This window comes from Ricinus communis, chromosome 9 (assembly GCF_019578655.1).
Source record: "Ricinus communis isolate WT05 ecotype wild-type chromosome 9, ASM1957865v1, whole genome shotgun sequence".
NCBI lineage: Eukaryota > Viridiplantae > Streptophyta > Magnoliopsida > Malpighiales > Euphorbiaceae > Ricinus > Ricinus communis.
The window spans coordinates 1,817,187-1,833,779 of record NC_063264.1 but is presented as its reverse complement, the minus strand read 5'-3'; the positions used below and the strand labels follow the sequence as shown (position 1 = coordinate 1,833,779).

The 16,593-nt window shown below is 32.6% G+C and overlaps 4 protein-coding genes across 5 annotated transcripts; 2 read left to right on the top strand and 2 right to left on the bottom strand.

Annotated features, from left to right (window-relative positions):
- Positions 1-241: 241 nt before the first annotated feature.
- On the bottom strand, positions 242-1,976 carry LOC8262435 (peroxidase 5). Its single transcript, XM_002516869.4, has 2 exons — positions 1,347-1,976; positions 242-1,234 (listed from the first exon to the last, which is right to left on the bottom strand). The coding sequence occupies exons 1-2, from the start codon at positions 1,554-1,556 to the stop codon at positions 464-466; spliced, it is 981 nt and encodes a 326-aa protein (XP_002516915.1). The 5' UTR covers positions 1,557-1,976; the 3' UTR covers positions 242-463.
- A 2,206-nt stretch (positions 1,977-4,182) lies between these two features.
- LOC8262436 (protein RALF-like 33) lies at positions 4,183-4,536 on the top strand. The gene has a single exon (XM_002516870.3). The coding sequence runs from the start codon at positions 4,183-4,185 to the stop codon at positions 4,534-4,536; it is 354 nt and encodes a 117-aa protein (XP_002516916.1).
- Positions 4,537-5,649: 1,113 nt separating this feature from the next.
- LOC8278721 (heat shock factor-binding protein) lies at positions 5,650-8,138 on the bottom strand. 2 transcript variants are annotated; one of them, XM_002516871.4, is made up of 5 exons: positions 7,983-8,138; positions 7,155-7,208; positions 6,617-6,640; positions 6,478-6,520; positions 5,650-6,106 (listed from the first exon to the last, which is right to left on the bottom strand). In XM_002516871.4, the coding sequence occupies exons 1-5, from the start codon at positions 7,983-7,985 to the stop codon at positions 5,973-5,975; spliced, it is 258 nt and encodes an 85-aa protein (XP_002516917.2). In that variant the 5' UTR covers positions 7,986-8,138; the 3' UTR covers positions 5,650-5,972. The 2 variants fall into 2 exon arrangements, with proteins under 2 accessions (XP_002516917.2, XP_048235456.1); XM_048379499.1 differs by lacking the exon at positions 7,983-8,138 and adding an exon at positions 7,742-7,881.
- A 4,253-nt stretch (positions 8,139-12,391) lies between these two features.
- Positions 12,392-14,312, top strand: LOC8278723 (xyloglucan 6-xylosyltransferase 2). Its single transcript, XM_002516873.4, has one exon. The coding sequence runs from the start codon at positions 12,690-12,692 to the stop codon at positions 14,073-14,075; it is 1,386 nt and encodes a 461-aa protein (XP_002516919.1). The 5' UTR covers positions 12,392-12,689; the 3' UTR covers positions 14,076-14,312.
- Positions 14,313-16,593: the final 2,281 nt, after the last annotated feature.

Below are 16,593 nucleotides of genomic sequence, written 5' to 3'. Positions count from 1 at the left end.
GATTGAAATTTAGGAATTTCCAATATGTGATTTCTACTAAAATTATCTCATATTTAAAGATTCAACCAATCCATTGCTAATTAGATTAGTGTAGTTAAAACTATTCTTAAACCTTTATTATCCATTTTAAATTATTTCATTAATTTCATTGTACCAATTAAAGTGACAACAGATATTAGAAAGCTCAAAATTTATTTAAAAAATAACAAGAAATAAGCATATTTCTAAAAGATCATGAACAAGAAAGAAAAAAGATAAAATATTTTATTTCATTTGAAATTCCAAATACATGGTGTTAAGGTAAACAAAACTAAAACAAAATCAACATCCAATGTATACATATCCTTATTTAAAAGAAAACGAAACCCAACACAAAGAGTTACCGGATACTTTAATACAGCAAAAAACCAGACCAAATTCGTCAAACTCCTTCATTAATTATACAAAATACAAGAAAACCTAATTAATTCATCCTCCAGCAGTACTTCCTTATTTCTCCTTGTGACCCAGTAATCACCTCAATTGAACCCATATGCCCCATAGCAGCAGCAAACTTGGAAGCCCATTTATTTGGATGCCTGATATTCCTGTTTACAATCTTCTTTGTCAATTCACTATTCCATAGTACTTGATCTGAAAACAGCAGCCCTTTGTCATTCTTCAAGTTCTTGTAGTAGTTACTATCAAGCCTAGTTGGCGTCAAGGGATCAAAGGGCACAACTGGGTCAGGCAGACCAGGTTTTACATGCCTGGGACATTTGATTTTCAAGTAACTAGCATAGACAGGATCCAAGGAAGGGTCCTGTGAATAAGTTGCATTAAAAGAATATAAGCGTTTGGAGAACGAAGAGCAATGAGAATCGCCAATAGAATGAGCACCAGAAAGTGTGACCATTTCTTCTAGTGACAAACCCTTGTTTGCAAAGTTTTGTTTCAACTGAGTTGCATTAAAGAATGAATCGGGAAGGTTTCCAGTCACTTCACTGATCAAAGAAGTGGTTCCATCGCGGCGGCCGCCGGGAACATCATAGTAAGTGCCACCAGAGAGAAGAACACTATCACGAGCTGCAAAAGCAATAATGTCTGCACATGAAACTGTATTAGGGCAGTAAGACTCTATCTTGGCCTTTGCTTCATCTATCACCTCAAAGCCTCCGACACCTTTGTTTCCCATGCTTTCTTTCTCTGCTTTATTTCCGGGAGTCGAATTTAGAAGAATGGAAGCATCACAACCCTGTTCAGCCAAAAAAGAAAAATGCAAAATTAAGTATATACTTATAGGGGTATACCTATTTATGTACGTACTCGAACATGGAGGAAAAGTTAATGTCCAAGATTTTAATTACCCTCACAAAACAGTCATGGAAATGAAGCCTGATGAGAGCAGCAGGAATGCCAGCATCACTAGCCAGTGCATTTTTAACTGTGCTTCTTACTAGAGTCTCAGCTAAGGGGCATGTTTTTTGATAAAACCCTTTCTTCAACTGAGCCGAGAGAGCTGAAGAGATAAAGAAGGTGGGTAGAAAATATATCAAAAGAATGACAATCTTTGCCATATGAACCAAAAATAGCTAAGGTTCTGCACTTGAAAAGTTGAATCGAGATTTTTTATTAGAGAGTATGCGAACCACACAAAGCCAGCAGTTTGCCATTTATAGTCAGTTTTTGGTACTTTTTTAAAGGAATTAGAGTCGTGTGCTTGAGGTTAGAATCTAAGTCAAAGAAGTTATATAATAATTATAAAAAAAAAAAAAAAAAAAAAAAGATACCATGGGAGTGCTAAAACATGCAGCTGGAATGAAGTTTCATGGCTATGAATCGAAGGCCACCTTTAACGCTAAAGAAATGGTAACGTGCAAATTAATATTTAATGAAGGGAGAGGCGTAAGCTACTCACAAAACTTTACATTTAACAATACTTGTGAACAGATGAAAATTATAGCACTATACCAATAAACAAATCAAAGGCGTGTGCCCCCCACACGATTTCCTATTATAATATTTGTAAAACACAGCTAGGATTACCTACTACCATTCCAAGTGGGACATTCTTTAGATCAAATGTTGTCAAGGTGCTTCTTCTCTGTGTGCTGTGCCATTCGTGATCCTTTGAAAACCATGGAAATGGTGCTACTAGATTTCATTTTAGTTATATATATATATATATATATATATATATATATAGTACAATTTCTTATGTTTTTGGACTGAGTTTGGTTTGAATGTCAATGTACTTTACATGTATGTAGTCTTAGTATTCATAATAATATAGATTTTGCTAGAGTACCCATTTACTCTATTATCATTATAAGTGTATTTCTTAATTATAGAGAATTAATTAATATTGTTTTAAATATATATATATGTTTCTATTAATTTAGATTGCTAATTAATTCATATATAATTTTTAATTATTTATATAAATCAAAATTATGTAAATAAATCTCATAGGATTAAATTTTAAAGATACATTTAAATATTTAATAAATAAATATCACATAATTAGTTACATGTGTTGTTTATACTAACTATTGTAGCATTTAATATATTAATATATTATTAAAATTAAAATTAAATTAATTATTATAGGTTTATATGGTACCCTCAAATCTATATTATATTAGAATGACTCTAATATATATATATAATTAAACATAGAATATATCGAATATAATTTTTACCGTTACTAAAATATTACTTCAAAAGTAACAATGCAACTATATATTTAAGATTCTAAATTAATATTTTAGTTAAATTTTTTTTAAAAAAAAATTATTACAATCTCATCTATAAATTTTTTAAGTTATATATGATAATAATTTTATGAATATAAGTGTTTGTTATCGAATGAATCTACGGTCCTTAAATATTACTTTTAAGATTGTCGACATAAAATGTAAATCTCAATTAAGATGCGCCTTTGGTTAATTAAGCCTCATTAAGATTCGTTCTCTCGACGTGGGCTTTGCCTAGTTGAGATTTTTATCCAGCAGTTCATATGTTTTGATATTTTTTATCAAAATTTGGATTTTATAGAAAATTTCAAAAACATAAGGAGCAGTTTTATTAATATGGGCTTCATGCTGGGCCTCTAATATGCACCTTTGGATGTGGGCTTGCTCAGTTGATGAGTTCTTTCTTTCCATTTTACAATGGGTGGGAGTGAGCTACTCCTATACGGCAACCACACAGGCCAGGTGATGTGAGTGCAGTTGTTGTGGTAGTCACATTCAAGAACAGATTGACACGCATACTTCTAATCATTCCAACACAGGGAGGAAGAGAAAAACAAAGAAAAATCATTCACTCGATTCTTTTGAATATTAAAAAAAAATGTTCTTTTTTGTTTCTTTATTTCAATTCAACTGATAGTAACAATGTATTTAGTTAAATTTTAATTATATATTTAAAATTTATATATTTTTAGTTGAATGTAATAACATCATTGTTAATTCTATAAAATTTAAACTTTTGTGGTGAAGATAAGAACAGTACCATACCTGTTGTTTAATTCTTAAAAAAAATGCCAATAAATAACTTTCAGATTGGTGCAGGTTTAGAGTCTTAATTTTAGTTACAAACAGTATTGTGGTCAACAGATTTCTTATTCCTAATTTAATTCATTGGCAGTAAGATTTTGATAGATCGAGAATTGACCTCACAAGCATCAAAATCCAATCTTGGCACAAAATGCGCCAAAACCGGATACTAGAAAATGTCAATTTCTGAGCGAATATGATTACAAGAACATCTAATGGTGTCATTTGGACAAAAACAGAACATGAGTTAAAGTTAAGTTGATTCTCTCACTCCATCATTCTGACACTGGAAAAAAGAAAACAAACAATTGTAAACAATCCTCATTCTTACATTTGGAAAACCCACTAAATAGATAGATGATCAGATCATCGAGGCCATGATTTTATATTTTGAAAGTCAAGAGAATGATTAGTGGGTATCCATGATCCTCTTGACAATTCTTACATTTTAAGTAAGGGTGAAGTCATATTATACTCTTAGTGGCATGTCCCGTAATTATTCCCTTAATCCGAGGGTACTTTCATACCGACCGTCACTTTATAAATCTCAAAACCCACTCCTAATTTTCCTGCTCCTTCAATATAGAGAGATAGAGAGAGAACGCAGAGAAAGGTGGAGAGAGAAAAGAAAACTATAACAAGAATGGGAATTTCAAATTGCCACGGTCTTCTACTGATTAGTGCAATCTTAGCCGTACACGTGGCTGTATCATCGTCGACAAAATCACCCGTTGATTTTCTTCCCATGGAATCGGGTGGTTGCCGTGGATCAATCGCCGAGTGCTTGATGTCTGGTGAGGATGATTTGGAGTTCGCCATGGACACTGAGATCAACCGACGCATTCTAGCGACGAACAAGTATATTAGCTATGGTGCGTTGAGGAGGAACACTGTGCCTTGCTCTAGACGTGGCGCATCGTATTATAATTGCCGACCTGGAGCTCAGGCTAATCCTTACTCTCGCGGATGCAATCGCATTACTCGCTGCAGGAATTGATTCTTATTTTTGTTTTTAATTTTTAATTTTTATAATTTATACCCTTCTTTACTATATTTGGGGTGTTTATATGGTTTTATATTGTCATTATTATGATTGTGATTTTTATGTTAATTATGTGTGTAGTAGTGTATACACATTTCTAATGTGTGGAATAAAAATAAAAAAGAAATTGGGAACAAAAATATCATAGGATTATTATTATTATTATTATTATTATTATTATTATGCTTGTAATTTGATTTGCTTAACATCAATTCATTAGCAATGTTAATTATTCATCTAATATTGAATTTGATTAGTTTTCTAGTTCTTTCTTTTTATGCTTGTTTGTATTTTGTTGGTGGAAATGATTTTTTTTTTTCTTTTAATTTGAGATTGTGGTGGAAACTTGAAGGTCCAGATTTATTGATTTTGTGGGGTTTCATTGTTTTGATAAATATCACATGTGATCATACGTCAATAATTTTACAGATGAGTACTGCCAATTGCCAAAACCGCTTTGCTCTTGAACTGTTTCTTTTTCCTTAAAAAATGTTACTGCTTATGATAATTCCAGTTTACTGTTCGATTAGTTTCTCAATTTAAATTGGGTTCTTAAGCAGCAAAATAAAATCTTGATTTAAAGCAATATAGTATAAGAGAAATGAACTAAAGAGGTCAGGGGCACAGAAATCTGCCAGGATGTGAGTGCAATTGAGCATGTAAAGATGTTGGGGATATGAGCTGTAGCAAGATTAGAAAGGTGGCCCAGCCAGTTCAACAATTATTTTTCGTAATTTCAGGAATCTCATCCTCGTTCTCCATGATAGCAACCCAACAACAGACAGACAAATTTGAGTGGATGCGATCTTACTGGTAACAAGCTGGGGCTATCTTTATACAAAAAGTATCTCTCACCTTTATTACCACCCTCACAAGTCTTCTTCACATCCCAACTTCTATAATTTTGTAGTATTTGTTTACATTTGCACATCTGGAACGCCATGATGAACTGTTAGAATCTCTCTCTCTCTCTCTCTCTCTCTCGCTTTTGTTTCTTTTCCAAGTTTCTGATATGGGGTGGTGATGCCTGGATTGATTATGATACAGGTCATGACAAATCACACAAGGTCAGACAAATTTAACTATTTCTTTTATAAAATCATATAATAGAAGTGGCAAACAACCTCAAAAGCAATGACCTTTGATGCTCTTGTAGTGCAAACATTCACATCAACTCGAGGAAAAAAGAAAAAAAACAAGTAAAGAAAAGGGAAGTGCATCAGTAATCAAAAAGGGTATGGCGCTAGTTAAGCGTCCCTTCAAATGCGTAACCCTGAAATATGACATATTGGCATTACATTGAAACTTGCTAAAAGCACACAGAAGAAAACTCTATAGAAGACATATTTGTCTAAACCACCATGCCATTTTGTTAGTGAACTTAGGTTGAATCATTCCTCTGACTTGGGTTCGTCTTTCACCTTGGGAGGGGCTGAAGGAGATGGAGAGCCTTCTACCCCCATTTCAGCTCTCAGATCATTGATGCTCTGCTCCAACTCATCTATCCTGCTGCCCATTTCGTCAAGTGTGATACAGTCAAAGAAACCAAATTTTCAATTATTTTCATATCATGTCCACATTAAGCAATGCATGAACACTCAAACCTAGCAAGGCAAAATGCAATAGTTGAATTGCAGAACTGAAATACAATCTCGCAGAATTAAGTTTTTCAGTAACCACCATATATGAAAGTCTGATACTAAGCACTGCAGTTTTGTTTTGATATCATCCTATTGATGTTTAAAAATGGCTGCACATAATCCAAAACATACTAGAGTGACATGTGCAATGACAAAAAGCAGAGAAGACAAAATGAGATCATGTTCCTATTAGTGACATAACTACCATTTGTCTGGTATCAGAATTTGCATTTAACATAAACATAAAGAAGGATATTCTTTGTAATGATGGAATCTGACATTGTCTGGAACCTGGATTGCTGCAAAATGCAAGAAAAAACATTCATGTGAATCTACTCTTAGTTTTAGTAACTTCAGATATGAACTTCCACAGTTATATCTAACCATAAGCTCACCATCTGCTGGAGTAAATTCTGTACCTGTAGAAAAGCAATATAGACAATCAGCAGCAGTTAAACATCCAATTATTTGAACCATGCAATAAAAATTTGCAGCAAAAGTGTCCTCCAATATTTACATTAATAGGAAATTTAGTAGAATAAAGGCATTTGTAGTATAACTAATGTCTACCAATATTTGGTGAATAATAAAAGCACTCCAAATAATGGAAAAGGAAGAATAACTGCTCCGTCCGGAGGTATAATAGCCATGCCGTCCATGTTAAAGACGTGATCTAACTCTATCATGTTAAGATGCACACAACATAATTTTGATCTAAACCGTATTATATAATACTAGACATGGCATGCTGAAAAGAAGGTCAAGCAATCTAAATACAGCCAAATATGCTCCAAATAGGTAGCAGAATAGGAAATTCAAAGCACAAACTGCTACCTAATTCATCCTTAAAACTAAATGGAGATAGTCCGAATTTGTTTAAGATTAATTACACGAAATAACAAAATATTTTTGAAAATGTTTCCAGGAACTTACAAAAGCTGTCATATCAGCAGTACTCTGCTTTGGATCTTCAGAATCATGCCCATCCTGCCAGATAATGCAATCGATTGGATTTGTCAACATAAGCTGTTACCAAGACTATTGTTCCATACCAAACACAGAAAGCGATAAACAAAATTTCCAAGGTTCCCACATATTACATGAAATCTTTACAATAACTCACCATCATGCCATCCTCGCATCAGAAGGGAAAAAAAAAATCATAAAACAGAGAAAACTATAAAGATTACCAAGGAGACTCTCAAAACCGCCATGTCTGACTTGAAGTGCATACTTAACATGATTAACCCTGTTTACTATTTCGATTCATCTAAGTTTTCTCATAGTTAATAACGTTTGCCCTGGTCATAGAAAGTCAGCTCATCGAATAAAGAAATAGCAGAACGCAATATAGAACTTTCCTAGAATCTAAATTTGGCTTGTACATTTATGAACAAATTAAGACTGTAAAAACCACTTCCTTCGCACTCAAAGATATCAAAAAGGAAAAAAAAAACGATCCAGGGTTAGAAATCAAATCATAAAACTAACATAACACATTGTCAGCATTATCACAGCACCTCAAATCTAATCCCATCATTCAATAGAAGAAATGACATGCCAACAAGTATTTCAATTGTATGGCTCAACAGGTTTATAAAATCCAATTCGAGTTTTGTTTCTATAATTGAAACCCTAAATTGATAAATGTTAAGGAACGCTAAAACAATTGCGTGATATAGAATTAAACAATCCGAAAATATAAAACCTGAGATGCTGATTATTAGTTTCTGCTTTTTAACTTGAGATAGACATATTTACCATTTCAATGTTGTCGTGCGGTAAGTTGCTTTAAATTGTTCGATTTTGGCAGCACGAAGCAAAGGCAAAGATTGTGGTGATTTTTTGCAGAGAATTGTGGATGTGGTTGTGGAGCGTGATGGGAAGAAGATCCTAATTTACGGATCTGTCCCTCCTTTTGTCTTTTAAAATTGGTAGCTGATGAAGGATATATACGGTATAGAAATTTAACGGTGGTGATTTGGATTTTGGACAATTTGGAGCTTCTTTTTTTTATTAAAAAAATCGAGTTTGGTTAAATTATCATTATTTTGTTGCTGACATTATTATTGCATTGCTTTTCTTTTAAAAAGGAGAATTGAACGATGCATTCTTTTATATATCAACAAATCTCTAATATGACCTCGTACGAGGTATTATTTTATTGTCTGTAACGCATAATTTAAATTAATTTTAAATGTATATACTAATAAAATTTCAACTCGATATTTTAAATAGTTATCAAATTTTGAAATTAGGGGCTATTAGATAATGTAATTATGATTATTAATAATTTAAATTTAAAGTTTAAATACATTACTAACTTATATATTGTAATAGTTTTTAAGCAAAAAAGTTTGATTTATTTATTAGTATTATAGTTATTTTACATATTTCATTGTATGAAATGAGCACCTCACAACTATATTATAATATCTCTAACGTATTTTTTATTTATATCAGATTTTTATTTTAAAAAATTATATTATAAAATAATTTTTTAATATATTATTTATTTTTCAAATATAAAATAGAGAGGTAGTTTGGCTTCTATATATAAAAAGTCAAATTTCACTCTCTACTTTATATTTAATAAATATCTAATTATTAATTAAATTTCAAACTTTACACTTTAACAATTTTATCTAATTATTTTAAAATTTTAAAATAAATATCTATACCTTTAATTTATTTTTAAAAACACTTATTGATAACAATTTTTAAAATTTTATAATGAGAAAAATGACGTGGCAAGTTAATTCTACTTACTAACATAAAAATTACTCGTTAATGAAAAATTATTACATTTAGATGTAAAATATGTAAAAAATTGCACATTTATGAGATTTTTAATTATTAATATTATTACGAATATGATAAATTATTTTTATTGATTCATAATTATTATTTTTTTAGTAAGCACAATCGACTTCCTATATTATATTTTTATTATGGAATTTTAAAAACTATTATTTAAGAATATTTTTAAAAATAAATTAAAAGAATGATTATTTATTTAAAAAACTTGAAACAATTGGATAAAATTGTTAAAAAGTATAAAGTTCATGATTTAATTTATAATTAAGCCTTTAATATATGCATTGCAAATTTTTATGCATTTGATTTAACTGATAATTGTATTTTTTATTTTTTTATTAAAAATAAAAATAAAATATAAAATAAAACATAAAAAGTCTATTGAATTTAAATAAAATATTTTATCTTTTATATATAAATATTTCTTAAAATATCTTTTATTATATAAATTATATTATTTAAAATAACAACATATAACTATTAACAATCACTCTAATAAGTTATGAACTCGACTTGTATACCAAAATCGATTGTTAATTGAATTAATATGATTGTCGTGACAGAAAATAAAAAATAAAAGGGCTTCCAACAAAACATATCAACCACTTCAATTTTTCTTTTAATTACTTTAATGTTACCAAGTTTAATAAATTTATGGATTGAATTAACTTTATTAATTTGCTTTTCAGCTTATTAGCAACAATTCAATTTAAAACTTCAACCATAGTCAACATGATGATCTGATTAAAGTTATATATATATATATATATATATATATATATATATATATATATATATATATATATATATATATAATTTTGCTTCTTTTTTCTTTCTTATCCCATAATTACTGAAAAGAAAAATATAAATTCTATTATTAATTCACATCTCCGTTAGTTTGTAAGCTAAACTCTACGCGCCGCAAATGAACCTATGCATTAAGTCCCGCATGGGTAGTTTTTAATTTTAAAATTTATTATTTTTGAAATAATAAATAATTATAATATATATATATAATAAATTTATTTTATTTCAAAATTATTGTTTATTTTAATAAGAATTCATTATATGATCCAAATAAAAGAGTTTTAAAAATTCATAAATTTTAAAATCTTATAAAATTTCAATTAAATATTAATTTTATGTTAATCCATAGTTTAATTCCGAATTAGAACCAAAATGGAATGATGTTTAGAATAAGGAAGGTTTTTTACTTGGAAAAACACAAAATTGCATGTTTTATTTACAACATATATATATATATAAGGAAACAAATTTTATCAAATATCCAATCGCAATTGCAGCAGTTATTTATGCTAAGAAAATCTGTCAAAATAAGAATAGAGGTTTCTGAGGATTTCTACATTATTACGTTTCGTTATGTGTCGTGTAATTAACCACTGTTATATCTATCTTAAGGCTCCGTTTGCTTTACAAAAAATACTTTTGAAGAATATTTTTTATAAATTTTCATTTGTTTACTTCTTTTTAATAAGTTTTAAATATCTTACTAGTATTTTCGAAATCGTCAAGACATTAAAAAAAAAATGATGTTGAAGATATTTTCTGTATGTATCAACTAATAATAAATAAATTATTTTCTACAAAAGATATTTATGTTTTTCTCTGAAACAAACAGAGCCTGAGTTATTTTAGATGAATTAATACCAAACAATTCTCCTCTAAAATCCCCTTCGCGTGACTCTTTCTTTTCCGCTACAATTCTGAATGCCAATGGCAGTCCAAAAGTCTAAAACTCGTAGCAAAAAAGATCAATTCACCGCCGGCGCAGAAGCCAAAGCCAAGTTACTTTCTTTTTGTTCACTGTTTCTAATCACGCTGGTGCCCCTATGCCTAACCATGACTATCACATATTTATTTGGTTCGAGCAAGAAATACCAAGCACTAGACAGACCATTCTGGTTCCCATCTTTAACCTTAATCCACACAGCCTCCGTGGGATCGGCCCTTCTCATGAGCCTAGCGGCTTGTTACGTGTGGGCCGACGGGGGGTTCCGTCTCGATTCGGATGCGCTGCCTCTCTATATTTCTCAGGTGTCGCTGAGCATAGTCTGGGACCCTCTCGTGCTCAAAATTGGGGAAGCTTGGCTTGGAGTAGTGTTCTCTTTAGTCAATCTTGGGACCCTTTTTGGATGCTATTGTATGTTTGGTAAGGTGAGCCCATCGTCCAAACAATTTGTCATGCCTTGTTTGATTTGGATGGGTTATCTCACTCTTGTTACTTTCAAGCTCATGTATATCTAAAAAAACGTGGTTAGGGACAGCGATTAATGGAAGATTAACGTGTTTTAATTTATTAAACTATAGTGATAATTGATTTCTTCATAGTTCTTTAATTCTTATTTCGTTTGAATTTTCACTTCCTATAAAATTACGTGATAAGAACTCAACTACTGAACATTTTTCTGTAATAAGTGTACTAAAGATTTCAAATAAACAGATTTTGTTCTGTTCTTTTTAGAAGGGTGATTTCGGACTCTTTTCTGAAAGAGCACTGAAATGTTATTATATACGGGTACTGAAAGTGAAAGCCAAAGTGGCAAAGCCAGCTGGCTTAGACTGCAAAAACTCCTCTGAACTAAACAAACCATTCCCGCGTCGCCATATGTGAAAAAGGTCAAAGCCTGGGAGTTGGGGCAATCTAATCCAATCCCGTTTATTGTGGTTCTACTTGATTGGAATGGACGGACGGGTAGTTAAAATGGTGAAAAGTTACATTTTAGCTCCCTAAAGTCTGCAGCTCGAGTTAATTGGCCACCAATTATTTTTGACTTTAAAACTTTTCGAAATTTTTAATCTAAAACTCTCTGAAAATTTTAAATATTACCCAAATCAAATCGAACGGATAAATAATTAATATATATAATAAATTTTAAAAAAAAATGTCAAGTCTCTCCTTTTAAACGAAGAATATTAAATTCCTCTTAAAGTGTGAGTTCCACTTCCAGCAACTTACAAAATAAGACATAAATTAATTGGTATCTTATTTTATTTTATTGTGAAATCAGTAATAATCCCATCTAATGTACATTATACAATTTGCTACATCAGAGTGGCAGAACCACATGCGCTGGCCCCTCACCGCACTCTCAATTTGCAATCTGTCTTTTCTTCTTCTAATGTGACAAGTTTTTAACTTTTAACTGTACCAGTAAAAATCATGTAACGAGTAATAATGTTTTAATTTTCTCTTTTTACATTTTTACTCGTTGAGTCGAGTTTGTATAGATCTACTGGTACTTTAGCTGGCAGCGCCATCAACGTGCTTACGTACAAGAATACACACGGATTATTCTATTCTATAAACAAATATAAAATATTATAATCCCAATCTTGCCCTTTTCCTCTTCTCTCTTCTTCTTCTTCTTCTTCTTCTTCCTAGATCTTCCCTTCCATTTCCAGCTCTCACTTCGCTTCTCCACTCCATCCACCGACGCTCCCTTTTCTTAACCGCCCCTCATTTTCCTTTTATTTACACGCCATACCCCTCCCGCATTTTTCATTCCAATAATACACACTGCGACAGACTTTGCTATTTCTCTTACATCCTTACCCCAGAAAAAGAAAAAAAGAAAAAAAGGGAAAAGTTCTTAAATTTATTTATTTTCTATCTCGGACGAGTCAGTCAAGATGCTGGAGCGCTGTCTCGGGACTCACCGAGTCGTTCGAATTCAAAGAGCGATTCGTCACGGTAAAGTCACCCTCTTTTGTCTGTTCATGACCGTCATCGTCCTACGTGGCACAATTGGAGCCGGAAAATTCGGTACTCCAGAACAAGACTTCAATGATCTCCGCGAACGGTTTTACGCTTCGCGTAAACACGCCGAGCCGCACCGCGTTCTCGTCGAAGCTCAACTCTCCACCGAGTCCACTCAAAACAACAACAACAACGACAACACTGATCCAAAGAATTATGCTACATTTGATATCAACACGATCTTAGTTGATGAAGGACAAGACGAGAAGCCGGATCCAAATAAACCGTATAGTCTGGGGCCCAGGATATCTGATTGGGATGAACAAAGAGCTGAATGGTTAAAAAAAAACCCTAATTTCCCCAACTTTATCGGGCCAAATAAACCTAGAGTTTTATTAGTGACCGGATCCTCACCAAAACCGTGTGAGAATCCAGTTGGAGATCATTACTTGTTGAAATCGATTAAGAATAAAATCGATTATTGTAGACTACATGGGATCGAGATATTTTACAATATGGCACTGCTTGACGCGGAAATGGCTGGGTTTTGGGCTAAACTACCGTTGATTAGAAAGCTACTATTATCGCATCCGGAGATTGAATTTTTATGGTGGATGGATAGTGATGCTATGTTCACTGACATGGCATTTGAAGTGCCTTGGGAAAGGTATAAAGATTCGAACTTTGTTATGCATGGATGGAATGAAATGATTTATGATCAAAAGAATTGGATTGGGTTAAATACTGGGAGCTTTTTATTGAGGAATTGTCAATGGGCATTGGATATTTTGGATGCTTGGGCTCCAATGGGACCTAAAGGAAAGATTAGAGAAGAAGCTGGGAAAGTACTTACTAGAGAGCTTAAAGATAGGCCTGTTTTCGAAGCTGATGATCAGTCTGCAATGGTTTATTTATTGGCTACACAGAGAGATAAATGGGGTGATAAGGTTTATCTTGAGAGTGCTTATTATTTGCATGGTTATTGGGGGATTTTAGTTGACAGGTATGAAGAAATGATTGAAAATTATCATCCTGGTCTGGGTGATCATCGGTGGCCGCTTGTTACTCACTTTGTGGGGTGTAAGCCTTGTGGAAAGTTTGGTGATTATCCAGTCGAAAGGTGTTTGAAGCAGATGGATCGTGCTTTTAATTTTGGGGATAATCAAATTTTGCAGATGTATGGGTTTACTCATAAATCACTTGCTAGTCGGAGAGTTAAAAGAGTAAGGAACGAGTCTAGTATTCCGCTTGAAGTGAAGGATGAGCTTGGATTGCTTCACCCTGCGTTTAAAGCTGTCAAGTTGCCAATTTCTTCTTGAGAGCTTGAGGTACCAACAAACGTCATCTTGAGAGCTGCTTCAATACTGTAATGCACTAGTTACTGTTGTTGCTTACTTTTATTTAAAGTTGCAGCACATGTCAAATTGCATGTAATTGTTATTAATTGCTTGTTGTAGCAATGGATAATGTATTCTCTTTTTTACTTTTCCTTAATTTTTGTATTATTAGTTTTTAAATTATATTGATTCTTGAAAGATAAGAGAAGTCTTGCATTATTGGCGTTTTCCTGCTGACCATTCTTTGATTATCAAGTTAGAGATGGGTTTCAAGGGTAATTTTGCAGAATAAAATGATTTTTCTAGGTCATATCAGGCGGGGCATTAGTGATTCATTTTATATCTAGGCTCTAGTGTTTATGGTTCTTCATAACATGTTGCCTGCCAATGAGAACTTGGTTATCATTTTAGCAGCTATATGAGAGCTATGTGCCATTAGCTGGGAATGTTAGATGTGAATATAGGAGATAAATCCAGAAGCAGGAGAATTCTTGTCTGCTTACATGGACCTATCTGGTTTGAATTGTGGTTTTCAGCAAGTGCTCTGCGTTCTTTTTTGGGAAACCAACCTGAAATCTAATCAGGTTCTCTAGCTGATTATTTGATTATTCTTGGTTCCATAGATGTAATTTCTATGCCAAAGTCAAACATACTGCCTATTTTGAGCTTTTAGGTTTAGCTCTAATGAGGATTGATATGTTTGCTCATGGAGTAATAGCTTGTAAAGGAATTGTCGTAGAAGCCTTGGTGAAACTGCTGCATTCAGTTTATGATGTATTCTATTGCTCAAACCTCTTTTGAAGCTGGTTTTTTGCCCATTGTTATGAAGCATTAGTTCTTCTAGTGCTATAGTATAATAGTTTGCTAAATTAGTCATATGCTCTATCTTTTGTTTTCATCTGAACTTAAAGTTCGTACCACTAGCATATATTTTGTGCAAAAGGATTGGACCGTTTTGGCGGTGGGGGTTTAGCGGGAAGGTGGTTTGAAGAGGCAAATTTCTCATGAACTGCATGGGTGATTAATAGCCAGGGGTAAAGCACTCTACCCCTGCAAGTGTGGTTGCATCTGCATAGAGGATGATGTAGTCACGATGAGAAGCCGTCTTGATATCCTCTGGCTTACTGCTGTATAGCTTAACTTGCATCAGGCTTCCATTAAGTTAAACCCTGAGGTGTACAGCAGAATTGGTTTCTTTTTAGTACATTGTTAAGCCTTCCAAGTTTCTGTCACACGGTTTGATCTTTATTTGCAAATTCTTGAATCCTAAACTAAAATTGGTGGCACATTTTGGAGGGACCAGCAGTCAGGAAGAACTTTGTTCGAATACCATCATGATAACTTCTCCAGAATTTGTGGTCATTGGTTTCGGTTTCCATAATGAACCAAGATGATTAGAGAGATTTCTCCTAACTACACCTCAGGTGATGATAAGGCGAAGATAGGAAAGAGTCAAATAATGGTTTTGCTGGCATGATATCCTCTACTAATTTCAGTACGTAATTTATACATCAAGTTCAGGAATTATGAGGAAAGATTTGATTTCCTCTGTACATTGCTGGCATTAGATTTGCAATCTGGATAATTTTTTTAGTCCTTTTTGAAACTTGCATAAAACAAGTGAAGTAAAGGTTTGGTCAGAAATGCATGATGTCACAGGGAGCTTGCAGCCTTCAACGCTCAGCCAATCCAAGCTTTAGCAACTGAACTTCTTCATGTTCTCTATTTGTTTTTAGCTGTCTCCACGCTCGCTGTCAATTAAACTCGCCTCATATAAGGCATCGTAGTACCGAATTTACTACGAACCCAATTTCCAGGAAATCAAACATTGCAAATTTCGCAATCTTGTGCTTTTCGAATCACTCTTTATAACTTAATGATTGAAAAGGGCCTCTTTCATATGCTTATATTCTATTTTTATATAGATTTTAGTTGCAGTAATGGAGTGGGGTGGATACAAAAAAAGTGAGCCCCTTTTCTTGTATCTATTAATTTCGTTTTCCTCGCTGAAGTAAAAATAGATAACGAAAAGGATTTTCCTGATTAGTCCAGTGGGTATTCTACTTGACTAACGGTTATATAAATGATTTGCATATTCGTCTCATTCTTACAACAATTAATCTAAGATTTGAAGTTGGAATAATAATTTAAAATATAATTTTTTTAGTTTAATTTTAATATATATTTTTTATTAGTTTTAAATAATATTAATATGTATTAATTATTTAATTTAAAATACAAAAAATATTTATATATTATTATTATTATTTATCGTGGTTAACAATTAAGTACAAATTTGGAATATTAAAAGATTTGTGAATGAGATGAGTGGTTGAAAGTTGAAAGTGAAAGTGAAACCCTCCATAAACCCCCCTTCTCCACTTGCGAGCAGAATAGCAGCCACTTGAAGCAACACCCCCGCCCACCCAACTTCGGTCTCGCAATCGGACGGCTTCCATTTTATTCTCTTTCGGCCCCATCTCTTTAGATGCTGACACGT